The sequence below is a fragment of the Falco naumanni genome, chromosome 9 (genome assembly GCF_017639655.2).
Source record: "Falco naumanni isolate bFalNau1 chromosome 9, bFalNau1.pat, whole genome shotgun sequence".
NCBI classification, from domain to species: domain Eukaryota; kingdom Metazoa; phylum Chordata; class Aves; order Falconiformes; family Falconidae; genus Falco; species Falco naumanni.
The window spans coordinates 40,245,993-40,273,736 of NC_054062.1; the positions used below are offsets into that span (position 1 = coordinate 40,245,993).

Here is a 27,744-nt window from a genome sequence, read left to right on the forward strand (position 1 = left end):
AAGGGGAACCTGTGTGGAGCTGAGGGAATACAGGTCCCACCCTTACTATCACAGCCTTCTCATAAAGACTTTCCAGAAACAGTTCACACCATCTATTTGTGTTACAAACTTCAATGAAGCTACTAGCTTCCACTAGTGTCATTTTGATGATGGTTCTAAGGCCTACACTCTGTGACATTCATCCTGCAGTATCTGCTACAACAGCTTTTTCACACAGCTTTTTCACACTCTGTGCTTAATTCTCTATTGCTATTAAACTTCACCTTACCACAGTAATGGGCTTTCAACTGGGAATACAGCAATTCATAACTCTTTACACAGTGCAATGTAAAGGAAGATTTGTGTGCACAAGAATTTGCTCATGCAACGCCCTAACTAAACACAATTGAAAAAGAATGCAGACAGCTCTTGAAACAAGTGGTTATTTGCTGTTCTTTGCCTAAGGTATTTGTGTGGTGTTTTTTGGTTTGTTTTTGTTTTTTGTTTTTTTTAACTGAAGAGCAGCACAGGATGATGTCAGTGGGTTTTATCCCTATTTTTTGTTTATTTTTAGAAGCGGACCAACAAATAACCATGACCTAAATTCTACAAGACAGAAATGCACAAAAGCACATTGCTAAATATAAAAATCTAATGGAGTTCAGACAATTTCAGCAGAACTGTACACATGCATCTTCTTTAAAAGCAGACTACTAAAAAATAATTCACCAACACAGTGAAAATAAACAGCAAGATCTAATATTTAAGACAGTGAACTCAACCTTTTAACTTGCTTGTTTTCATACAGGGATAATGTGGTATAGCACTAAAATTCCGACATGTATCTGTCAAAGGCAAAAAAAGATAACAGCACTTTTAAGTGAGCATCAGTTTTATACTTTAATGAAAGTGAAGCTCGAATTTGGATGGAACAAGCTTCAAACTGGGCATGTGCGGATCCTGCCGTCTCCTGTATTTAAATGGAAACTGCTGCTGCTGCCCTTTGCTAAGCTGAAGATGGACTGAGGCAATCTGAAGCTCTAGTGAGAAACTCTGCACTGGATCTCACGTTATTCCAGAGAACCTAAAAACCTGCTTTACACAAACACAAAAAGGTAAATTGGCTGACTCAAATTCAGAGGAGAGCTTTTCTTTCTTTGTTTTAGCTTAATTTCGTTCACCTGAACAATCAGCTCATTCAAAGGGGGGTCTCTTGTCCCTCTGAGGACCACAACGGCACCAAAATTGTGGAGTCCTTCAACACATGGAATGACTCGGAAGCCAAAGCCTACACACTGATGGACCTGCCTCTTAGAGCCCCAACAGTAAGTGTTTTCTGTCACTAAAAGCTATAGCAAGTAGTTCTGCTGGCAAAGCTGCCGTTTATAGAACTGTAAACAGACATTTAAGGTGCATGCATGTACACATTTAATGCTGTAATGCAATAATGAACAACATAATGAAAACTTTTAAATCTTCTTTTTATTCCTTTAACTATTTATTTACTGCAGAAAGGATTGTAGAAGCAGTGTTTTTCAGCACAATTACATGGGCAGAAGATGGGGAGGAATGTCTAATGGCAAAGTACACCAAATATGTTACAAACTATCAAAACAACATGTTCTTGTGCATCAAACAGCTGTTTAGCAGTTCAAACACAATGCTCTCTTGTGTTATTATTCAAGATGGAAATCCCCATAATTTCTGTAATAGTCTGTAAGTGCAGTGGAGTGCTTATGGAGATGTTATGAGTTGTTATTTGCAGTTACCCAAGAGAGCTGTTCAGAAGGTTTCCAAGGTAAGTTCTATCAAAGCTCTTTTGTCAGTCAAATGCTAAACAGAAATAAAGTTTCCTTAGAACTGTGAAGGTGAGAATCTGTTGTGATGACACTTCAGGATGGAATTTCTTTGGGCTCGCTAAAAAGCCCAAATCAAAGGAGTTCAGAAGTTCTCTTCCTGGTTGTGTATCTCAGTATACTGCTAGAACTAAAAATTTTTGTTTGCCTGCTAATTATACAAAAGTCTGTTTAAAACTAAAGAACAAAAACATTATCCAAGCTATTTTTTTTAAGTTTTTAAAATCTGAAATTCAATTTACAATCTTGATGTGGTCACACCAGATATTTTGGCATGGCCCACGTAACACAGTGGACACCTGAAAGTTGTGTGCAAGTTTCAAACACTCCAAAAGTTTTTATGCATATAGGATGTTGGATTGAGTGTTTCAGTTTAATCCAAATTTATAATGAAGGACCAGTAAATATTTTATTATTTGCATAGTAAAAATCCAGTCTGTTTACTTATTTTTTAATTAAACCCGGATGTGTGTGGTGTATTACAGAAAAATAAACTGAGAAGTGTCCTGAGCTAAGGCTTACAAACTAAATTAGATGGATAACATATGAAAGAGGACAGCAGCACATAGCAGGGAGGGAGAAGAGAGACTGGAGTGAACATGCCAAAATGGAAAAGGATTCCGGGCACAGAGTGATTTACAACTGAAAATTTAAAAAAATGGTTTTTTTCCTTATTCTGCTGAAAAAGGTAATTAGCTGTCTATTTCCTCTCCCCAGGTCAAGTGACTGTATTTTCAAATTTTTGCATTTTAATTTGACACAAAGATTGGTTTAAGAGAGTTTCAGAACCGAAAGCAGTATGTGCTGCTTGTGACTGAGATTAAATCTAGAAGATAGGATACAAAATCTGCTACCCAAAGTGCTCAACAGGACAAACATCATCTATGGAAAGCCCTGCTGCCTACTGGAAAGAGGGTTTAGCAGCTGGCGTCACCCTGCTGAAACCATAATTGAGGTGGGATTACTCTTTGTGCTGCCTGTCACCACAGAGCAAGTACCTACAGAGGCAAGCTCAGAAATCGGAGCAAGGAACTGTACTGAAAAATAAGTGCTATCAGTTGTGTGAAGCCTCTTGTAGGTAGGCGGTACAAACACTGCAGCTAGAAACCCTAGGAAATTGCAGTATTTCTGTTCTGATGATTTTTCTAAACTGTATGATTTGTTGCAATGTAAAAGGCCTAATGCTACCATTGGTTGTATAAGTCATACTGTGTAAATAAGCAGCTTCGTTACCTGTATCTGTAGAAAATTAAGAACAAAGACACCCGATACATTGCCGAAGTCAATGTGGGACTGCCAAAACTTGCCATGTTTTGGAACTGGGCTCTACTCCATTAAAATATTCATTCTGCAGAACCAATGTCTACAGTTTGAAGCCAGATGAATTCACAAAAGCAACGATGTAGTGGTCCTTATTTCCCTTTCCTTGTCTTGTTTTACACCAAATTAGATACGATCCATCTCATGTCCAGGCAGAAGTAGCTGAAAAAATGTTCTTGCCCTAGTCTTTTCTGTTCCTGACTCTTGAAACAATGTTACACAAATACATAAATTAATCAATCAGAACCAGCACTGAAATATGTTCAAATCTCCAAATGACCTTATGAGGATTTCTTCTTTCCCTGTAGGTATAAACTAAACCTTGCTTTATCCTACCATTGGGAGAATGTGAGGAGTGGACTGTGTCAAATACGATTTATGTTCAATACAAGTATTTACATGCATGGCCTTGCTCCTACCAGCATCACTGTTAGCTTCAGTAGGACTTCAGTAATGGACATCTCCAAGTGAACAGTAATTGTTAAATGATTTTTTTTCTCACTGTGAAAGAGAACAGATTTTTTTCCCTAATAATAGTTGAACTGTATTCTTTGCATGTTGTCTTTTTTTTTTTTTTTCATTTATACACAAATATTTTTCTCATGCTATGGGGATGTGGAGGATTGGACTTTCAAAAATTTTATGTCTTCTAGTAGAAGTTACTCAGTGGTGAGCTGGTTTGGTTGGTTTTGGGTTTTTTCTGTAATCAATTATAACTATTCAGAAAACCTTCTTTTCAGGAAAATGTGTATAATAAACAGATTCTCAAGACAGAATAGTCAGACATCAAATATTCCTTGGTTTTATATCTGATCTAGACTGCCTTCTAACCTAGGCAAATCACTTAGGAATTGTGGTTTTGTCCTGAACTGCAAAGGAATTCCTTTATCCTTTTAACTCTCTTCAGACCAGTGTCTTGCAGGATCTTGACAAACTTCATGATGAAATACAAGTTCTGCCCTACACTGATGTTCTCTGTGGCCAATTCATTTTTACCCCTTCTCTGCTTGCACCAAGCCTCAACAGAGGGGACTGTGCACTGCTCTCTTCCCAAAAAGAAGGCTGGCTCCTCAGATTGGCCCTCCAGGAAGAATTCTGCCTCCCTGGTAACCAGCTGTGGCAGCAGGCCATAAATACAGAATAATGTGGCTCCGTGTTGTGCTGCAGTCTCCCCCGACAAGGCCAGAACAGCAAGGATTTAGATATATTTCTCTATCAAACACTTCCTTTGCTCCAAACTCCCAAAAAGCGTCTCAAGTTTTTAAGTCCCAGCCAAGTTTACTAAACGATAACTGAAAACATGGTCAGTTCTGTTTCAGCTGTTTTGTTGTAGGCAGTAGACAAGTATTCATTTAGGGAGAACAAGGAGCATTTTAAGAAGGCAAGACTGCATTAAACCTTGCTGTTTCCCTCTATTCTAGTCTTTCCACAAGGACAAACTTAAACCTGCTGGAAGGAAACACACTAAGGCAGAGCAACTTCATAATTTCTTGCCACTGACTCTAATGAGGCAAATGATAGAGTAGGATTTAGAAAAGGATTACACCTATATATGGAGGATAAAAATATCCTCCACTAAGATTATCCTTTCAAAGGGATAATAACACTGTTTTAGGGTATAAACCAACTGCTAAGGCTCCATACTGAAAATGAAATTCCCACATCACTGTTCATTATGCACGTTTTGCAGCTCTGTGAGGCATTCAGTCATGGCTAAAGGCAGGCTAGTGTTTTGTCAGGAATGCCAGCCTGAATCAGTGTGGTGCTACCAAAGTTCCTTACCACACCAAAATTATCCATGTGATTCTGCAAAACTGTAGTGTAAAAATACATAAGTAACATGCCTATCAGAAATTAAAACCACAAATTTCATATACACCCAGTTTTCATATACACCCAAACTATATTATAAAACCTACTTTTAAAGGTTAATTAAAATGCTGTCCTTGGCTAGTAGTATGTTCTCCGACTGATCCTCAGTACTTACTGTGGAGAAATTTTGTTACATTATAGTTACTGCCTTGATGTCCTCCACAGTTCCCATGACCATTTTGTTCACTTGCTTGAGAAATGAGCAGTATCTATATTGACTGACTGTCAGGAAGTTGGTGCTTCCCAATGAAATGTTTCCTGCAGGATTAACACCGACCTAAGCACCCACAGTGCCGTTGGTCTGTGGGGATACTGGCACCCAGTGGTCCAGAGCCTCAGGTGCAAGCATCTTTTACTTTTTTGACTCAGGAAAGCTGTAGTCCATTGTTCATCTACTGGGAAATGTCCAACCTCTTAGCTTCTGGTTCAGTTTCTTTGTGCATTTGGTGATGTTCTGAACCAGGTTACATTAAATAAACCATGCTGTTGTATCACTTGGAAGAGAATTAATGAAGTGCTGATTTTGCCTGTTCTGTTTTTCTTATCTTTATTACAAGGTATTTATAGAAAGCTCAACAGAAAAACATGCAAGGCAACAATGCTGCATATTATCAATGCAAATAGCTGTTCAGAGTATTCTCAAAGGACAATTGCTACAGTGGGGATTCCGACAGTGGGATTTTTATTCTCCCCTGACAACCAAGTACTCATACTACGGGGTGACAACGTAAGTCAGAGACTAAACAAGGCTAATTGCTGGAGAAAGTGAATGGAGAAAAGCTTTGGGAATTACCTGATTTCTTAATTATCATGCTGACCTGATTTCCTCAAACACTATCTTTTTCTCCCTATCCTGTCTTTTGACATACAAATCCCATAGAAGATCTAGAGATGAACTTGTTACAGGCACATTTTCATCTTCTAGTAAGGAACTTCTGTGTGTGCAACTTACTGATGAATTTAAAGTGTCTAGACCTGATTGAATGCCTTCTCGGTCAACTAGTACTTCCTTTGACTTAAAGAAGCTTTGAATCAGATCTGTATTTCCAATAAAAACAGTGAAATGACTTTTTTAATAACTGACTTTTTCATCTTAGAGAACACCCAGAGTTGGACCCTGTGATAAAAATCCCATGCAGTCTGCACTGAAATGTGAATTTATCCATCTTTGCCACAGACCTTTTTTTTGCCCATATATTCATTATTATTTATGTCCTATCACTGCTTTGGTATAAATATTTTTTTTTTTTTCATGCTTGACATTTTTATTGACTCTGAACTTGTTTCATTCCTGAATAAGTCATTTTAAAGTATTCTACTGTCCCTTAAATCACATTTTCTCTCTTGTGATTTCTCTGTGTATTTATCCTTTAAATTTTTCCTTGTCCTTAGTCCTCCACAAATGTAATTCAAATTCATTTCAATCTGTTCTTTGTAGCCAAAACAAGCTCCTTTAGTTGCTTCATTTCTGTTACCTTGATCCACTTCTGATTAAATGGATAGCTATAGGCAAAAAAAAATCAGAAATCTCCATTCCATTAATAATCATCATTAACTCTCTGTAGAACAGCAGTTTAAAAATGTTCTAGCCACAAGGCTAAGGAGAAAAAAGAACACCACAAACCAAACTAAAGAACGCCTGATATCATTTATTTAAAATGGTTTTATCTCAGAGTTCCTCTCACCACTTGCTATCAGTATGGGATGTTGTTGTTGTTATTTTACTGGCAGTGTGTTAAGCACAGCAACTTCTACCTAGGCAAGATGCTCATTGATGTTGGTGATGTGACACCAACTTAACACTTTGCTGCAGGAACCTGAACAGTATATGCCGTGATACTGTCATTCAGTTAGTGTATCAACCTTAACATTTTGCTCCAATTACAATAACAGCCAGAGCTACATTTTTTCTCTCTAATATCAGAGTCCAACATTTCATTGCTGCTAATGTAGAAACCCAGGGAGTATGCTCCAGTTGTTGAGGATTGCTGCAGGCAGATCTTCAGCACACAAGCAAAGACAATCTCTTCCAGAATTCCAGACACTCCTGGGGTTCACCTCTTGCTACTGGCACATTGGTTTTAGATACACACTGTCTCTGATAAGTTCAGGCCAATCTCACAGATGTATTCAGAAGTAATGTCTGCCTTTATTGTCTGAAAATACCCATTTCCTTTGATAACTGAGGTGTTGTCAAAGGCATCTCTGAGCTGCACTCTTAATGGTGAATGTCAGCTACTAACACAACTGTAGCATAAAAGGGAGAACTTCATAGCTACCTCTGTGCACTTTCCTCCTTTCCTACCAGCCACCTTTCTTTTCCTGGGAAGGAATGACTGCACTTGACAGCTGTACCACCACCTGCCAGTACTTGTGATTGTAAAGAACATATCCAGCCTCATTAGCACTATTTAAGTTTGGTACAGGCACTGACTTTGGCACCAGCAATCCCCTTGTCCTGGATCCTAGGCCACAGCCGAGCTGACAGTATTCACAGTAGGCAGGCTACAAATGATTCAGAATTATTTTCTGGGCTTTTGTGAACCCTGGTGTGATTCTCACAGCTCAGTAGCCAAGGAATGCCGTGGCTGCAGCTTGCAGGCTTGAGCTATGAGCAGTGGTCACGGCATGCCATTCCAGAGCGAGTGCCACCCTTGATGAGAAAAGCCTGGCTATGAAGAAGAGACAGGATCTGTCCATGCAGATGAATGAGGAGAAGACTTGGTATTTTTCATGACTCCATTAGCTGGCTGGAGCTGAAGCCAAGACACGTTTAGGCCAGTGGCAGCTGCACAGAGGTGAGTGTTTAAGTCTCCTTGACTGACATTCCATCAAAAGGCAGCACAACAGTGACGGTTTGGACAGCTGTTTTTCTGTCCTCTTCGGTTTCTATCAGGTCATCCTGCTTCCTGGGTGCAGCCTTATTGTTTGCTTCATTACTAATCTGTGGTCACCTGGCCTAAAATGTGTTTGTGGCTCCTGATAATTAACTAGAAAATGTTTTTAATTGATTATTTAAATGCTGTGGTCTTCAGACTTGGATACTGAATTTTGCTATGAGTTATGAGTTACAACAAAAATGCCTTCAACAAGTGTTTTATCACATACTTCACAGAGAGCAAAATACATTCAGTGCAGAGCAAAAACAACTGGTATGGAAACCAGACATAAGGTATAAAGGGTTTGTGGTTTAGTTTTTCTGACGTTAATTTAATTTCCAAAAGACTCTTGTTTAACACTGTCAGGCTTTTGGCAACCAAGTCTTGAAGGCAGCTCGCAATTCAGTGTTATTCAGTGGGAGAAATTAAATAGTCATACTAATAAAGGAATAAATGCACGTTTATCCATAGAAGATCATTTCTACTTAGAGAAGTCTAGCCCGTGATGTCAGAGGACAACAGATATACTTCACAGGTACAGAAACTTTCCTGAAATAAAAAGTATGGAAAACTTACTTGTTAAGTACTGCATTATTTGATGTCAGATGCAATAAAAAGGGTCCCTTCCTGTCTCTTTTTTTCTTCTCTGTATCCTTATTTTTCTTTTGGGAGAGAATAGATTGCTTTTCTTCACCACAATTCTAAATCAACAGTAAGCAGATAAACCGCCCTTTGACCTTTGCACTGCTGATGTAACTATTCCCTGAAGGTGATCTACAGTTAATGTAACTTGAAAGCAATTAACTAGTTCTGACTTCTTTTGCTTGCTGTCTTTTTGCATTCTTGACTGTTTCTTCTTCTTAGAGAAGCACATGTCAGCTTATTCAGTAAAGTCTGGCAATATACCTATGACCTCTTGTTTACTCCACAGAAGATGACAGTGCAAGATGTTCCTGGTGCCTTTCCTACAGTGGATGTCCCAGACCATGCTCATTATACAATTGGAGTAGTCATTCTTATAGTGGGGATCACAGGAAGTCTGGGTAATTTCCTGGTCTTCTATGCTTTTTGCAGGTATCTTTCTTTGTGATGCTTTTGTAAATACTCAGATCTATGAACTTTAACAGTACCATGACTGTGCTCTGCAAATGCAGCACAGGCATTCTATCAGACTGCTATGCAGACATAGTAAAAGCACCAAGCGACATCGCTGTAGGAAAAGAAGTGGCAACCTGCCATTTCCCTCTGACTTCCTCCCATTAACTACAGCCATAGCACAATTGTTTGCAAAACTGCAAAGAATCACCCAGATAAGCCAAGCAATAGAAAAGCAGCCAAAGCAGAAACCTTCCAGTGAATTTTCAGAATTTTCTACCAGCTTAACTGTGTCTGCACTGGACTGATGGGATGTTTTGCACCTGTGCTTCCCACGTATCTTCTCTGTTTCAGATGTTTCCTTCCTCCTGCTGGTTACTGCTCGGTTTCTTTCCCCTCTCTGTTCCTTACTGGCCATGTCTCTTGTTTTCACATTTTCTAAAACTTGGCTTATTTCCTTTTAAATAAAGCCACATTCCAACTTTTCTATCTGAAGGAAACTGGATCTCTGACAACAATGTGATTTTTTCACCATTGCTGTTCACTCATCCTGTTTCTGTTATGTCACACTGGGACAGAGCATTGGCATGATGTCCAGGCCAGTGAGCTTCTACTTCACAATTGTCTTTAGGCACTAATGTAATAAACAAAAACAATAGCAATTATATGATTATTTGGCTGTGTTAACTTAAAGCACTGGAGTGTGGATGAAAGTAGTCTGGATCTCAAGCCTATATTTATGTGGCGCATTAAACAGTAGGCCTCAGTATGTGCATTTGGAGTACATACCAACACTTAAGTGTGAATGACATGGCCTTAAGATCAGAAAAGGTGCTGGCATGCAGACCAGATATGTGAAGATGAAGTACATGAGCTAGCTTGGCTCTGTGGCTGGTCCCATACAGGAAAACCAGTCATGGCAATTGCAGTTCCATTGGAGGACACAGCCTGTCTTCATTTGAAGATGTTATGATGGGATGAAGGGATACTGATAGCAAAGTAACAAGTACATCAGAAGTTTGGAGAACACATCAGATGCCTAGAAAGCACTCTCAAGTAATGGCAAACTATAAGACAGACAGCTGCCTGAAACGTAAATATGTTCAGCAACTTTACAGACTATTGAACAAATTCAAGTGGTCCATAAGCATCTACTAAAAATATCTCCTTGCTCCTAAGTTGACAGATAGGGGACAGTAGTCCTAGTGATTGATTCTGGATCAGTGCAAAGAACCCATCATTTATTCTGGTATTTTTCAATTGTATCCAAGACTGAAAATTTGAGAAAGGAGCTAAAGTTTACACTGAGCCCCAAACTGCGGAGCTCTCAGTTGAGCTTTTATGTGTACCCTGTAAAACATTGTGATATAATACTATGAATAACATATACAGGCAGGTTACACTGAAGGCTGGCTATTGCTCTCTTTAAAGTCAGTGTCAGGGCCAGTGAAATGACTATCATAGAGAAGAACAGATGTAAAACAAAATGCTTGATGTGGTACATAGTGAGTTTGCTAAATCCCTGTATTTTGAAGTCCCTGTTGATTTTAGCAGCAGTGGAAAATGCACTCCCCTCCCCCTGCTTAAGATGACCCAGATCCAGAAATCCATAGAGTACATCAACTTCAATTTCCTGGTAATCATGGACATGCAGTGCACTGGGTCAGAATATTTAAAGGACAATACGATTTATCCCCATCACTGAACTGGTTATCAAAACAACCCTCTAAAGTACACAGGAGTGTAAGGGTGCAAAACTGAGCCTTGCTTATGTTCTCTCACGAGGTAAAAGAGAAGTGCTCTGCTCTAGCTTGCTATGTAGTGTGCCTTGGTATTTGTGAAGCTGCCAAGGCTCACAGGAAAGAGTAACAACGTAATTAACAGTGCAGCAGTGTTTAGCAACATTCCTTCTGATCTCTGTAGGAGTAGGAGCCTGCAGACTCCAGCCAACATATTCATCATCAATCTAGCTATTAGTGACTTCCTGATGTCCATTACGCAGTCTCCAGTTTTTTTCACCAATAGTCTCCACAAACGCTGGATTTTTGGTGAGAAAGGTTTGTATCTATTCTTTCTAAGATATCACTAAGTATGTTCTTACCATAGTGGCAGTTTATCTACTATTTCCTTATCCTCAGGTACACTTGCAATGTTGAAAAATGTTCTCAACATTGTTTCAATGTTGACACAAATGTTTCTTTGAACATTTTTTCTCTGTGTGCAATAAATACATTCCCACCACAGGGAGGAAAATTACATGCATGAGATGATAAATACAAAGGTGGCATTGGCAACGTTAGGCACAGGACTAGTCTTCTTGTCACCATTCTTTCCCAATCATATCACACCTTAGTCACTGCCAGAGGCCTGTAACAAAGCACCACCCCTCAACGCACCAGCTTAAATGTTCTCCTAAACAGCCCTCTCCGGGATTTACACCTGGAAAAGTGAGGCAAGAAAGCCTGGCAGGTATGAGTTTTCACAACTGAAATTTTAAATGAACATTGCCTCTGAAGGCAAAGAAAATGTGGAATGACAGTGCTTGCTTTCTTCCTGTGTAACTGTAGTAAGAGGAAGACTAATCTTTGCCTCTTGAACAGGTATTGACAGAAAGGTCAGAGAACTAATGTTGCTATTTTGATCTCTGATGACCAAAAGCACATTTTTTTTTAGTTCTATGAAGTGTTCACTTGCATACATCTTAAAACAAACCAGACCCATGCTTTTAATCATTAGGTTGTTTGATTAATTAAATTCAGTTATTAATATATTCATAGTCTGCATATTTACTTCAGCAATATCACTCATTTTTATATTCATAGCATGCATATTTACTTCAGCTATGCTGACCTTGAGGTATAAATGGTTCTATGATATCAAAATAGCTATAACCCATTAAGCAAAACAGTTGTTTCTATGGGAGCTGCAGTAAAACTGGAGTTAAACAAGGTATTGGTGGACTGCTGAAATGATCCCACTGGAAACATCAGAAATCACTGAGTGAAAAGATGTTAAATATCACTGTCTCCAGCAATTCAAGCAAACAAAATCTTTGAAGTTTATCTGGGATAATGTAAGTAGCAAGACAGACAGCAGCTATGAAATAGTATTACAACTGCAGGAAAACTGAAGTTCCATTGCTTTACAAATTTCAGGAGACATTAGTTCACAGGAAACACTTGAACTCTCCCAGAAATTAGCATGGGTAGATTAATTTCACTGCTACTTCTGTCATCTTCATTGAAAGGCTGTGAGCTGTATGCCTTCTGTGGAGCTCTTTTTGGCATTACATCTATGACCACTTTGATGGTGATTGCCTTGGACAGATATTTTGTCATCACAAAACCTCTGGCTTCTGTTGGAGTGATGTCTAAGAAGAAGGCCCTAATAATCCTGGTAGGAGTCTGGCTGTACTCTTTGGCTTGGAGCCTCCCGCCTTTCTTTGGATGGAGTAAGTGAAATGGAATAAAAGTTTTTTTTCCCTCATACATTGGATTAAAGACTGGTTACAGGTATAGAAGAGAGCTGAATTAATGGCTTGCATATTAGGCTTGAATAAGTCAATTTGAAGAAAAGTGATAAAATCCATGTTGAAACTGAAGATCTCTAATCAAAAGAAAAAAATCCAGTGTGTGTTACAGCATATTATACGACAATGGCACTTTTCTTTGAGCTCATTACTTACTGAATAAAGAGCAGTAGATAAAAATCAAGGCCAAAATTTAGGAAGGATGCTCCTGCCTATTATCCCATTCCTACTTCTGTTGAACCAAATTCAACAATATAAAAATGAAATAAATGTATTTTGTGGGTTTTCTAATTACTTTTTTCCTCCCCAAAGATGCTGTGTAAGATAGTAGTGTCAATCTAATTTTCTTCATTCACATAAAAGAGGAATACAGTCTGAGTATTCTGTGCAAGTGTATGTTCAGTAAGTCTCGACTGTGCTCTAGACGGGCAAACTGCACCAGATGTTGGTCACATTCTCAATTCAGTCACTGGTATCTTCACTAAGGCTTCCAATAAAGATGGCATTTAGTAATAGCTAAGTAACTAATTTCCTTTTGTAAGTGTGAATTTTACACCTGCATATTGGAACACACATACAGCATCTTGATACTTGCAACTTGTAACAAAGAGGGTTTCTGTTATTCTTCCTCATTTGAATCTGCCTCACTACCGTTAATTTGTTTTCTATGAGTCACCAGTTTCAGTCAGTAAGTCAGAATGAACTCATCATTCAAAACCCCAGCCCGTTATTGTGCTCCCTAATTCCAGAAGAGAATGTGTCAGCTCAGCTGAGGTGAGACCACAGCAATATTTGATTTTACCAAAGGATGCTGCAACCAGCTCAGTTACCGAGTAGAATTCCAGCAGATTTTTGTTACTGTCTTGTTGTCATTCCGGTCCCCCATAAACATGAGGCACGTTTAAGCAGGCAATCTGCAATACTGGGAGAAGCAGCCTTTAGCTGAACGAGGAACTGTTAGAAAAACAAAATGACAACATAGTCCTGGATTCTAGATTCTTAATTGGAGAAGGTGGAATAATTGCTTGAAGTGTGTTGTTATCTTGTAATTAGATTCTAATAGTACCCACAGTACTAACTCTCATGCAGTAATTAGATGCATCTGAGCACATCTGGTGAAATATTTTTAAGAGTTCAACAGAAAATATCACTGTAAACAGTGAAAATTAAAATACAAAGGTAAAAAGACACTGCTGTTGACAATTTCTTTACTTAATAGTTTGACACAGTTCCAGATTATATTTTATTTCAGGCAGAATATTATGTATGTATGATTTTTTTTTTACTTGTATTAAACTTTACTTCAAGACAAAATTAATTTGATCTGCACAATAAACCTTTCTCATTGCACAGCAGATTTCTCTTATCTGCACAAGCTTAAAAAAGTGGTAGCTATAGCAATCAGTTTCATTTCACTCCTCAGGAAGACAGCAGTTTGTCAGGAAATGGAGATACTTAAAAAAAACACAGGCCTGATCCAAAACCCACGTTAGTATTTGGAGAGATGCCCTTTGACTATGTCAAGCTTTAAGCAATATTCAAGGACTGAAACAAAATTATTCAGTTTTCCAATCTGAAACCTTAGACTGCTAAACATAAATACAATAGGGCAACAGAGTAAAAGATAATAAAAACAGGCGCTTTAAACAAAGAATCATTTACCCTTTCAAACCCTTTTTCCCTTTAAGAGAATAGGGCTAAATCTCATGTTATTCTGAGTACCCTTCTCTAACTTCTTCACTCAGAATAAGAATAACTTCATAGCTTATGCCTTCTCCTGTCTTTCTTTCTAGGTGCATATGTTCCTGAGGGTCTGCTGACCTCCTGTTCCTGGGACTACATGACTTTCACACCATCAGTCCGTGCCTACACAATGCTGCTTTTCTGCTTTGTCTTCTTCATTCCTTTGATTGCTATCATATACAGCTATGTCTTTATATTTGAGGCTATCAAGGAGGCCAACAAGTAAGCAGCCAACAGTCTTTAAGTTTTTATCCTTCTGTTTAAGTGACTGCTTATTTGCTTAAACAAAGATTAATAGAAGAAAATTCAGAAGTTTTCCACTTTTAATTTGTATGCATGACTGAGACAGGAAACCAAACAAGAATTCCATCAATTATCAGTATGGTAAGAGATATGATCCTTAGAAGGGCCATTCCTGAATTTAAGCCAGAGCTGTTCAGTATATTGTCTAATGATGCTGAAAAGGATGTGAGTAGCAACAATAGAAACCTAAAGGATGAGAAAGGACTACAGAAATTAACCAACCAAAAGAAATACTAAAGGGACATCGGAGACACCTAACAATTGTGTGTCAACAATTCCACAGAAAAATAGATGGAATTGAAATACAAATTCCATGTTTGACAAAGGGTAAAAAAGAGGCAAAACATTTAATCACAGGTTTCTGAAACAAAAACTAATGTAAAAAGCAAGGCCAATGTCTGCCACCATGTCTGTAATCTGCAGATATCTGTCCTGTAGGTATCAGCATATCTAGTCACATAGCTCAGTAGAGTCAGAGTAAAATAGCAATATTGGACCTAGGGAAGCAAAGACTTCTCTACTTTGTATTTAATATAACATTGTTCAATTGGTTTGAATACCTGATTTATGTGGAAATTTTTCTGGTACAGGACTATTTTCTTCACTGACACACATGTGAATTTTGCCATTGACTAGTGCCACACAAGTACAATGAATTGTCAAGGACCAGTCACATACCTGCATTAACATACATTAACAGTGCATGACTTTTAGCATAAACTAGCATAAGAGTAAATGTTGCCCCATTTTATGAAGCTATTTGCTCAATTCCCTACCTCCTTTTTTTGCTATTGTACGTTTATTTCCCCTAGGTCTGTTCAGACATTTGGATGCAAAAATGGAAATAAAGAGTTCCAGAAACAGTATCGGAGGATGAAAAATGAGTGGAAGATGGCCAAAATTGCACTGATTGTCATCTTGCTTTATGTCATTTCCTGGTCACCATACTCTGTTGTTGCTCTGATAGCTTTTGCTGGGTAATTATGAATGTATCAGCAACGGAATATTCATTGAAAGCAAAAGGTGTGAAATTGTAAAAGACAGATGAAAGTCAAAGCTACTTGTCAAGTTTGATGCCTAAAGTGCATCCAAAACATTCACATATTTAGGAGTGACATTTAACAGATGAGGCTTATGCTGACTGGTATTTTTTCTTAGTTTGAATTTAAAAAAAAAAAAACACACACAAAAAAAAAGAAAAACCAAGAAGGTTATTACTGGCAACATGCTATTACTGTGCTAATGATTTCTGAATGCAGATTCTCTATGTTAGGGTATGTGAACTACCTGAATTTTATTAAGCACCAAAATGCTAAATAGGGAGTCCCAAAAGATGCACCTAGGGGTTGGTTGATTTTCTTTTCTTTCTCCAATTGTTTTACTTACAAAAGTCTATTCATTTTCTTGTGTTACATCAAACTGCTGAAATTCCTTACCTGTATAAGCATGTTCAAAATTAGTACTTATTTGCATTGGGGAGCTTTTTGATGCTGGATATAAAAGATCACAAATATAAAGCATCTAAGCATGTTCTTGATCTATTTAAATGCCAGCATTTAGACAGTAATTTCAACAAAAGCATGACACTGTTAATACAGTATCTGTACACAGCTTAACACCAGGCTATAGTTGATACAGTTCAGGTACAAGTAATGGATTAGGAGTCAGGATGTCTTGGCTCTATGTGGATATTTCTCCCATGTTAACATGCAAATTTTCCTGAGCTTCCATTTAACCTTTGTAAAATGGGTGTGACTATCTGCTTGATAAAGTCTTGTCAGCTGCAAAACCTCAAGTGGAAGACTCCTGTGACATACAAAACACTTCTATTTGTATTTTTCAAATCAGAAATAAAAGGTAGGTTTTCCTAAAATTGACACACAGGATAAATTTACTTATGATGGAGCATTTTGGGAGGCAGGGGTGATTTTTGTTTCACACCTAAGGAAGAGGCCACTGCAGGGCCTCTTGTCAAACATAGCTAAGGAAGGCAGCTTCCTAAACATTGCTTTTATGAAATACCACACTAAGTAGAAAAAATGCTAGGAGAAGAGGATTCTCTCCCTTTGTATCCAGGGCACAATTCCAAGTAGCAGTGAACATTTTCTCCATGGAGGTAAACACGTTCCTCACTGAAAAACATGAATCCTTAGGATGTATCCCAGTGTCCTATTTCCTATCAGAAGGGGACTTAGGTGTTGGGCATCCACCACTGGTGATATGGGGCCAGATAGAAACAGGAAGAGCCAGAAGACAAAGAAATGCAGTACAGCTACCTCAAAGTACTACTTGCTCTAAGGTACCTAAAAAAAGATAAATTAAGAGATGCTTTAAGCTAACGATTTGAGCTAACTGTCAGGCTGCCCTGTATGATTCAGCATCTACCTTAGGATGATCAAGTGCCTGCTGAACTTGACTTCTACCCACGTCTCACTCTGACAAAAATCTGAACAAATGGACAATTTCATAATTCTACAGTGTGTGACAAATGAGCATTTGCAGATTTTTCTCATCTGGTAAGCAACACAGCTTCATTCAGATTTTTTTCTATTTCTGAATGATCCCTTTTAGGTAATCCTCCTGGGATTTTTCAGAGATTAATAGACCAAGCCTGGAAGTATTCTGCACTTTTATTACAATGAACTGAGATAAAATCACTGCATGCCGCATATGGGAGGCAGACATGGAGTCTATGGCTATAGTCTTGGGCTAAAGACAAATCTGACAGAGCATCAACATATACAAAATTAAGGAAGAATCTTTTAGAAAATATTTTGATTGGGGAATACTGAGCTAGCACACCATCTTGTTCACTAGTGTTGGTTTACAGGTTGTATTTTATGGGAATGGTTAGCTTAAACAAAAGCTTTTGTCACTGTTCATTTCTGTTAGCTGAACTCTCCATCAGTCTCACCAAAGCACTCTCTCTCTCACCTCAGGGTCAAAACCTCCATACCAGCAAGGTCACACTGTTGGGTGTTCTCCATAATCTGTGAAGAATTATACCCCTAACCAATGTTTTAAAAGTATGATTAGGAGAAACCATATTAAAAATTGTATATGAAGAACATGTTTATCAGAGGAAAGCCTTAAATTAGAGGTGAAATGGCATCTGAACATTCAGGCAGCTGGAAAAATGATTCCTGTATTACCACTGGCAAACCATTTCCACCTCATCACAGAACACAGATATTCCCATAGTATCATGAAAAATTGCTTCACCAGGATGATGAGCTGCCACCTACTTATGCCATCCTCTTTGTTATTTGTCTGCAGTATGGTCTCTTGTATGAGACCTGAGAGAGGACTGAAAGGGAAATCTGTTTTCTTCCATAATACTATAGGAACACAAAGCTAATTGAAAGATAGAGCTCAGACTGTCTTCTCAGGAAGAAAAGCAGTGATAAAGGAAGGATGTTTTCCTTGGGAGGAAAGACTGACTTACCGGGCCATCTCACTTAAAACTCTTTTGACTAATGCAGGAAGAGGTCTTCAGAGCCTCTAAGCAGGTCTATGGGAAATCTGCATGGTAGAAACCACCTATGAAATGTTACTGCTATTTTGGTCTGAGCTGTTCTATTGACTTTCTTCTGACCAAGACCTTATGAGCTACTTCAAGTTCTCTTCAAACATTAACTGGCTGATAGCAGCAGCAGCATGGCATATACACATCAATCATAATTCATTTATCCTTTAGAGTTGCATCACCTGCATATATGCACGGTCACACTAACACATGAGCAGAACATATGACACCCGAAAATACTTCTCCTCCACTTTTTAGTCCAGATCAGACAAAAAATAAAGTTTCAATAGGAAAATAGGTTTATTAGTTCTCTTTCCCTACAATGTCTCATTCTGCACACCTGTTTAGTGACATACTGCTCAGCAAGTATATGTGCTGATTTTGGAACAGAGAGATACTCTGATGAATGTACATTCACATACTGAAGGCTGACTTTGTCCCTAGGGTAAACAACATCGGACAGACCACCATCCTGACTCATAGTAGTGATATGCTGCAAGAGAAGCCCCAAGACAACCATTTCTCCCAGAAACGCTGATGTTCTCTGAAAGGGTGGTGTTGATCTTTCCAGACAAAGGATGCAAAGTTTGTTCTCTCACTGTTTGGGTACAGAACTCCCCCTTTTACTCTCTCTGGAGCACTAATAAAGCATGGTCTTGTAAATGTATAACTGCACAGACTACACAGAACTCAGTACTAAACATATATTGCATTTGCATTACCCTAGGTATTCCCACGTTCTAACACCCTTCATGAACTCCATACCAGCTGTGATTGCCAAAGCTTCTGTCATCCATAACCCCATCATTTATGCCATCACTCACCCCAAATACAGGTAAGTTCACTCTTATAAGCTATGTTTAATACAGCAAAGAAAATCAGACAATAACTTTGTCACTTTTAGGACTAGAAACTGAACTCTGCTTTACCTGCTCATTTACCTCTGCAAGACAGCCTCGCCCTCACCAAGAAACTACTCAATGCCATATAAATGTCAGTGGAATTTGTACTTGGAACAAATTACTATGCAGATGGGAGTTAGAGATGTTTATGGATACTGATCTGTACTCAGAGATTACATGACAAAAGATCGAGACCTTCCCACCTCTAAGGAAAGCACTATAAATTTTTTAACTATCTTCATGAGAGATGCAGACGTTTGTCAGTTTTGCTAATAGCAGTCTGTTAAATTAACCAGACCAGTAAGAGATGCAACTCCGTAAGGCATCAATGCACCTCTACCCTATTTTGTGCATCATCCCCACCTTTATGATCAAGTTTTCATATTTCAGATAGTATTTCTTCTGAGTTGTAACATCTTGGGTCATTACCATGTCAAGTTCAGATACAGGTTGTGACATCTGATGGATAGCAGCAAAGCCATATATATGCTGATGTTTCACCCTGTACAAAGACCTGCTGGAGAACTGGATAGAGAAGAAACGGGCATGAACATTTAAGTGGGGAAGGCTGGTAGGAAGAAGAAAGCTAGGCAGAGTTACCTTATGCTGTGTATGAGGAAAGAAATACTGTAATATAACTGCACATTTTGTATAACTCTACAGATAGCCAGCAAACAGATGTGTAAGAGGAAGCTAGAATAGCTGCTTAGGGGAAGATTAAAATAATTCATTATGTGGTACTTCTGTGAATTCAGTTTAAAGGGACAGAATTTTATTTTTGCCCCGATTAAGCTGAAAGGAGATAAAACATAATTTTAGTAGCTCCCTTCAGTTCGAAGAGTTATTATTTTAATGCCCTTATCCCTGCCAAGCAATAAATTTGAGCTCTGCAGAACACTGTGAATAAGTGATCTTGCAGGGTGATTGTATATGAGATATTGGATATCTGGAAAACTCTTTTTGTACCCAGTAATTTTCCAGTCCATGCAGCATTAGTTCATCTCTCTGAATAAATGTATTGTTTATGATGACTGAGTTATTGTGCTAACAGAAAAAATCTGACTGGTTCTACCTCTCATCCATTAGAAAAGCCATTGCAACATATGTTCCTTGCCTTGGAACCCTGCTGAGAGTTTCTCCTAAGGACTCACGGTCTTTCAGCAATTATCCCTCCTCCAGACGAGCAACTGTAACCAGCCAGTCTTCTGAGATAAGTGGGCTGCAGAAAGCAAAAAGGCAACTGTCTTCTCTCTCTGACAGTGAATCAGTAAGAGAGACATTTCCCATACACCCATTTTTAATTGCAAAGTAATTCATTTTCATATAGAGCCCCTCAAAAGTGGTAGATTCTTTAGATGAAATGCATTATGGTGCTCATTACAAGCGCTCTAGAGAAAGTAGAGGCACAAAATGAAATTAAAGACAGAAGGCTGAAGTCTAAAAGCAGAATGTAGATCTTTGTATTCTTGATGGTTGGTGACACTGAAGAAAGAGTGGAAAGATGGAACAACAGAAATTTTAGAAAGTAAGGGAAGCTTAGAGTCAGAGCACACTTGAAAGTCTGACCATACTTCTATGATGTACTTGCCTGACCACAGATTTGGAGCCTGGACTCACACACAAAAGAAACTGTTAGTTACAGAATAGTTCTCCAAAGAAAGGTTGTAATGAAACAGATAATGCTTTCTGAAAGTGAAGTGGGATGGATTTGGAAATGTACTAATATCATTTGGACAAATCAGTAAATCTATTAGAGAATCATTCTCACCGAAGACCTCGACAGATTGCTGCTGCCAGTCTAAGTGAAACCAAATGTTTTGCACAGCAGCTGAGAACAGGGCAAATATGTGGCATTCTAGGCTCTCTCTTGCAACCCTAAGTTACATTACTAATTAACTAAGCACATTAGTTAGGCCATTGCAGTGGGTTTAAACGAAATTTCCAAATATATGAAAAACCATCATTTTCTTGGTAATTCTTTTCATAGTCAAGGTAATAATTGTATATAATCCAGCCAAGCACTGAATTCTGAGTTGTTTTTAATAGTGACATTTCAATTTCTTTGCACTCTATATTCTTTAGACTTCTTGGTTCAATCAGAATGAAATTCTTCTGGCTAGTAGCTACTATTCAGGTGGAAGGTTTTACAACTGGCTAATAAAAAAGGAACACTTTTATATTGCAACTTTCGGGTTCTGAATCTTGATTCTTGAAAAACCAACAGACTCCTTCAGTAACAGTGTGTTCCTGTACTATGATCAGTGCTGCGGAAAGGGAAGCATACAAACAATCCGATGATTCTTTTTGCTTAGGAAAACAACTCTTAATACCTGAGGTAAAACAGTGAAATGGAGAAAAAAAATTACCCAAAGTAAAAAATTCCAAGCAATTGGCACGTTTCAGTCTGAAACTTTCTATAAGTCTTGGCTAAGTCTGCATCTTGTTCAGAGCAATGATAGAGTCAAGATTTTCTGAGAAGAATATACGCTTCCCTTAACTATTTGATTTGACCATAGACTACTCTGATTTATTAGTAAGTAGTATCATTTTAGCTGAAATACAGAGCAGAAAGAGGGCCTCAAGTTTAAAACAAATAAACAAAATTACTTTGATGCTCACTGATAATTTATTTTGGGGGTTTTGCACCATATGTGGCTCAATTAAGCTGTAAGATTCCTAGACATACACTCACAATGCAAAAAGGCAGTACATATGCTGCCATCTATTTTATGTCAAGGCTGGTCATCAAACTCTAAGACAATAAATTATCTTTATGAATTTTTTTTTTGTACTCCTGTGGATACAATGATATTCTGCACCTTGGAAAAACCTAAAGAAACAATTTCCAGTCAGTTCTCTGCAATGAAAAGGAGCCAAGCTCCAGAACAGATGCTCAGAAAATAAAGTCACTTCCATTTTAAAATGCAATCAAACAGGACTGTAAGTGCTAATATACTCTATGCGTGGAATGGGAAGCACAGTACACATTTTTTAAAATGCTGGGATCCAAAAAATCTTGGGCTTCAACAGGAAAACTGAGAAGCTCTTCTAAAAAATTTTGAGCTCTTCTGAAAAACCTTCCATGGAGACATTTCAGCCTGGAGACACTTCATTCTGTAGACTCATCTTCATCATTGTTTCCCCAACAGTTAGAAAGCTGCTTCTGAAAATACAATCTTGATTGTCACTGTTCCAAACTAAATTAATTTTTCCTTCCCCTTCTTCTGTGTTCCACTTATACCTCCCTACAGTTACACACACACAAAAAGATCCTGATCCTAGAGCAAACAAACTGTTATGCATTAGAATTCTGGTGTAGCATCACCAGTTGGAATTCTCTCTTAATAGTAACAGACTCACCAGGACAATTTCTCCAGTTCCATCAAAGTTCATGGTTCTCTATCTCTTATTTTTATTTTCTTCCCTGGGGAAAGTTTATCAAAGTATCAATAATTTAAAGCATCAAATACTGAAAGTATCAATAATTGCTTTGATTATTTTCAAGCAATTATATGCTCTCATCTGATGGAAGCTACATCCAAAGCACGTAAATTGCTTACGTGAAACCCTTGCTGCATGAAAAAAATTTAGAAAGTATATGTTATGTTCCCCCGTTTTAAGGCAAGATATGCTGTCAAACAGAAAATAGGCTGCTTTGCCATAAGCTGCTCATCAAGCCCGTTAGATGTTTCAGTGTTTTATTATTATCTGGAATTCTGTGATTCTTCATCATTGTAGTGAAAAAGCTGACAGAGTGAGGAAAAGGAACAGAAATTTTTGACTTCCAGGAAATTCTGGTGGGTTGGGGTTTTTTAGGTTTTGTTTTCCCATTAGCTGGAAAAAGGTTTATAAAACCAGGGCCCCTTCGTGAAACAAAATGTTTCTAAAGCACAGATTCTGCAGTCTCCTGAACATTCCCTTCTATTTACTTCTGCTTCCATGCAAGCTGCTTCGGAAACATTGGCCCTAATTCCTCCAAACACCTGTGCTTCTTAACTAGGTACTACTATAGAAACAGTCTCCTCAGAGTCACAGGGTGCATTAGAGAATTTTCAACAATAGACTATAACAGAACAGTATTTTGTTTTAAATTTTACAGTGCATCCTGTGGAGAGAAAAAAAAAAAAAGAGCAAGCTGAATTCTAGACTCAACAGATAGTTTTGTTTGTACCTCTTATCAGCAGAGATTTTATGAAGTCATACATGGCATAAATTTTGTGAAATGTCTTTTATACAACGTATGTCTCTTTTACAATTTCTGTCTAGGTAAAACTAACTCTCATGGGGCAAATTGGATGGAAGTCTAAGGAACATGAAGTGATTGTTTTTGCTCTACTCATTTCAGGGCTCTACTGACACAGATGATACCGAAACTGGTAACCCCAGTATGTTCTCCAGACTTGCTAGCAGACAGATTTCCTATGAAATGGGTAAAGACACAATTCAAACTAGCGACATAAGAGCCAAACCTAAATTGAAGAGCCATGATTCTGGGATTTGTGAGAAGGTAATAGATGCATAATACCTAAATTCTCTGGAACTGGTAGGTTAACAAATCTGCACGTTTTACCATAATTAATCCTAAAAGTTCCTACCAAGAAAATGGAGATAACCTATAAGTTACCACAATGAGTAATGACTTAGAGACTGTAAAAAGTCATCAGCTTTTTGTTTCCACCATGGTTTATTATTCAGCTGTCTTTGTTGCATTTCTGACAAGCAATGCAAACTTAGCATCTGAATGGTATGTTGTCTTGTGTTTGGTCTTAAGTGTGTATTAAGTAATATTTGTATTTCACTGTCCAAATTACTTGGTTGATCTTTTTGCTATCAGATGAACACATATAGTGAGAGGTAAAAAACAAGGCTATCTTTAGCATACCACTGCTTTTCAGACAGTCCTCTGCAATCCCCTTTTTGGGTTTTTTTTCCTATACTTTTCATTTCACGTATGTAAAATAATGTGACATACCTATAAGTCATTTATGTATTTCTTATCTGTGTTAATTTTTCAGACAGCTGTAGATGCTGATGACATATCCATGGTGGAACTGAATGTCACAGAGTAAATGCTACACCTACTGTAAGAATTACTGTTTTAATATTCAGCATGGGTTTAACTAATCAAGGGAACAAAAACTAAGGACAATCTCAGTCTCTGAGCACAAATTATGCTATTTTTTGAGATGCAAAAATCACACGACTCCCAGCAGACTATAGAAAACATGACCACAAAGGGTAAATAATTGCTGAAACTAAGCAGAAGGAGATTACAGGTACTACAACGTTCTCCTTAAGTCAAACTTATTCAAGAAACCTGAATATTTTCTTGAACTCAGTAGGTCCCCTGATGAGGTCTGTGATTTCCTTAATGGAGCATGGAAGCATTAATTTTGTGCCATCTTTATACAAATAATGTACCCAGTAAGCTGAGATAGCCATTCTAATGGCTGTACCTCTGAGACAGCCATAGTCTTGTGGCAAGTACTGCTGGACAAGGTGACATTGTTAACTATTCCATTTTTTCTGTTTTGGGTAGCAGCAAACATCTGAAAAATGCACCTTGGAGGAAATCAAGGTAAGATTTCAAAACATGCCATATCACCTATTCAGTAAGATGCTGTGCTAGCATCTATTTCTTCTTCCATGTAACAAAGCTATAGCATACTGATTATTTATTTTTTTTTACATCTGTCACAACTGAGTCAACCTGCCTGCATTATTGACAGACAGCAAAATAAGAGAAAAGAGTTGACAAGTGAACACAGGCCAGTTTTATCTTTGCAATATTAACCCACATGTAATATAGATATCTTAAATTATCTCTTTATTGTTAGTAGTGATCCTTATGAGCTATGCTAGCCTCATCCTAACACTCCTGTGTTTTGGTCTTGTGCAAGTGACAGCTAACATTGCTATTATCAAAAATGGTAATAGATTTTCCCCTCAATTCCTGTTTTCACTTCATTCTCTAGCTTGCTCCCCGCCTTCAAACTATCCATGCTGTTATCACTACACTTAACATCACCTCTCGCCCCAATGAGCCTAAACTGTCCCTCTTTATGGAGGGACTCCTTACTTGATTGAATTCATAGACTATCTGAGCATATTCACAGGACTTTAGCTCACAGTTGAATGCACTGTCATTAGCTTGGTGTTTCATCAAAGTAGACCAGCTCTTAAATAGCAACTGCAAAGTCTGTGCTTTAGTACATTAACTTGTTTAACAGGTTTTTTCTCATAAGTCATTCATGAAGTATTAAAAAAATATTCAGATCTACTTTTTCCTCCATCCTTTAAGTTTGTTTTTGCGTTAGCCGTGGGGATTGGCAAAGTGTTTATCTACATATCTGCCACTTTTTCACAGATGATGTAACCTGATCTCCCTGCAGATGTTTGTGTTTTCCATTTCTTTTAAACCCTTGCATCCTTCAGAGAGGTGAGACCCCAAACGGTATTGAACAAAGAAAAGGAGAGTTTCACCATGGACCGTCTGCAGCCCAAATATCCAGCATTACAATAACATACACAACGTCCAAGGAGTAGACCTGCCTTCTGGATATAACTCTGGTTTCTTGTACCCTAAGATGAACAGCCACAAGCAGAACAAGAAGTCCAACAGCTGAGCGGTGCAAACCAGAATGTCACCTTAGCCAATACTTCTGGAACAACCATGGACCAGCTAAACCCAGAATACCTTCCTACATTGTTCTGAAATACTTCTACAAAGACACAACACAAGACAGGCAAGGATAAAAGCAAGAGAAGTAAGCTTTTCAGCATCAGAACTCTCTCCAGTGGTTCACTTCTTGATCTGAGTCACATTGTAATTTTATTATTTCTTCTTTAGGCAGCTCATTACATCATTTCTTTCATTTGGATTTTACTCCGCTCAGGTATATCCCACCACTGCATGGATCTTACTTACAAGCCTCCTATGATTAACATGAGAGGAAAAGGAAAGTGTAAAATTCAAAACTAGCCTTTGTTAATTTAGTGTAGTTTAACTACAAAGATATTGCAGAGCTAAAGCTGAAAAATTTGGGGAAAAACATACATTACTTCCTGAAGACAATTTCTTCACTATTGTGAAGTTCCTCAATCAAATGAAAACTTAATCACAGTCCAGTGCTCCCTTCTCTCATTAATGACACATTTCCCCTTACTTTCTTCCACAATCCTTCTACAAAAAAAAAAAATGTAGAAAAAATTGCCTTTCTTCTACAAAGGCAATGCACTTGAGCAGTAATTTGAAGTCTCAGATCTTTATTTTAATTTCTGAGATTCTGGGGAAGAGAAAGGAACAACACTGAGGATGAGGCTATAGTCCTTTCCATACCTAGCTTCTTTTTCCAACAGTCACTTAAGAGACCGGTTTAACCCACTGTTAGCTAACCTACGCAGAGCTTTAGGAAAGTATTAGGAAACACCTAAGAAAAGAGCCCTTGAAACGGTTCTTCCCCATGGACCCTCTAGGAGTTCTCCCTGTGGTTGCAATAATGCAGGGACCCAGTAAGTCATTCTGTCCTAAGTAAATCAGTTCTTCCTTATGTCACGTCAGAAAAAACCAACGAAAATGTAACCAGCTTATTCCCTCGAAGGGAAAAAAAGTAATCAGCGGGTTCCAGAAGATTTAGGGCATTGTTTTGAAGCAAACTTTCGGAAACTTACTTCAAACTGACCTTTACTAAAAGGAAGGTTATTAGAACTAAAAATGGAGGTGATAATCACTTCTGTAGCAGCAAACCATTAGATCGTTAAAAAGTGGGCTGTTCAGGCTGCTAATAAACTGCTGAAAGAAACAAACTATACAAAACCCAGGATGTTTTTATGTAAACAAAATCATAGGCATTAGAGATGGAAAGGAGCTATTACAGTTCCTCCCTTCACCTACCACAACCGGATATTTCTCCAGGCAAAGGACAATATTAAACTGATAATATATACAGCTAGTAATAAGGAGAAAGAAGAGAGAAAACATATAATCTTCAAACAGGAAGTACTTTCAAAGATATTCATCAAGTCTGAGGAATTTTATTACAACTTATTGCTTAGGCTTTTAAAATTATTTAAAAGTGTGACGCATGATCATGTAATTCTTCCCATCTTTTGTCATGGAAGCTGTTCACACTAGTGAAAACTGGGAAGAAATGCTAGAAAATGCTGCCCATTTCATATGGGTCCCAAAAGGCTGAACCTGTCAAGAAAATAGGTCAAACCTCACACATGCTGTTTCACATGTTAATAAGAAGTGCATGGTATGTGTCATTAAGAGCACTGCTCCCATCATGATTTTGTTCCCAAGCAGTATTCTTGAAGACTATGCTCTGCACTCTTCTGCATTCCCTTCCACTTTTAGAGGGTATGAAAAGAATACTTCCCTGGCTAGAAAAGTCTTACAAATCCACAGCATGTTGTCCTCTATATCCTTCAACTCCAACATGTACTAGAGATTAGTTTGTATCTACAAAAAGAACTACAGCTGTTCACGTTCATCTACTTACAAGAGGCTTGAAAACCATATATTTATTAGGAAGAATTTTTTGGGGAGCACTTCAAAACTCCTGCGTGTACTCCCTGTGTAACTAACAGCTTTACCTTCCCTTCACCTCCTCTGAGACTATAAAAATCATTCAGGGCAAAGCCTACAAAATGCATTTCACCTGAATACCTCTCCAAGTGATTCACACTGTAACCCCACTGGCATTTGGAATAAACCATTATTAGTTCATATTTCATC

General features: G+C 38.1%; 2 protein-coding genes across 2 annotated transcripts in view; one reads left to right on the forward strand and one right to left on the reverse strand.

Moving 5' to 3' along the window:
• The window catches only part of WAPL (WAPL cohesin release factor), a 159,810-nt gene that overhangs the window by 117,612 nt on the left and 14,454 nt on the right, over positions 1 to 27,744 (reverse strand). The window lies entirely within an intron of this gene.
• Positions 574 to 27,737, forward strand: OPN4 (opsin 4). Its single transcript, XM_040607183.1, is given in 13 exon segments — positions 574 to 1,304; positions 5,585 to 5,754; positions 8,838 to 8,980; positions 10,925 to 11,058; positions 12,249 to 12,452; positions 14,324 to 14,495; positions 15,389 to 15,553; positions 18,830 to 18,937; positions 20,091 to 20,271; positions 23,350 to 23,511; positions 24,544 to 24,582; positions 25,440 to 25,530; positions 25,533 to 27,737. Coding segments are annotated over 12 exon segments (1,626 nt in total). The 5' UTR covers positions 574 to 1,304; positions 5,585 to 5,625; the 3' UTR covers positions 25,631 to 27,737.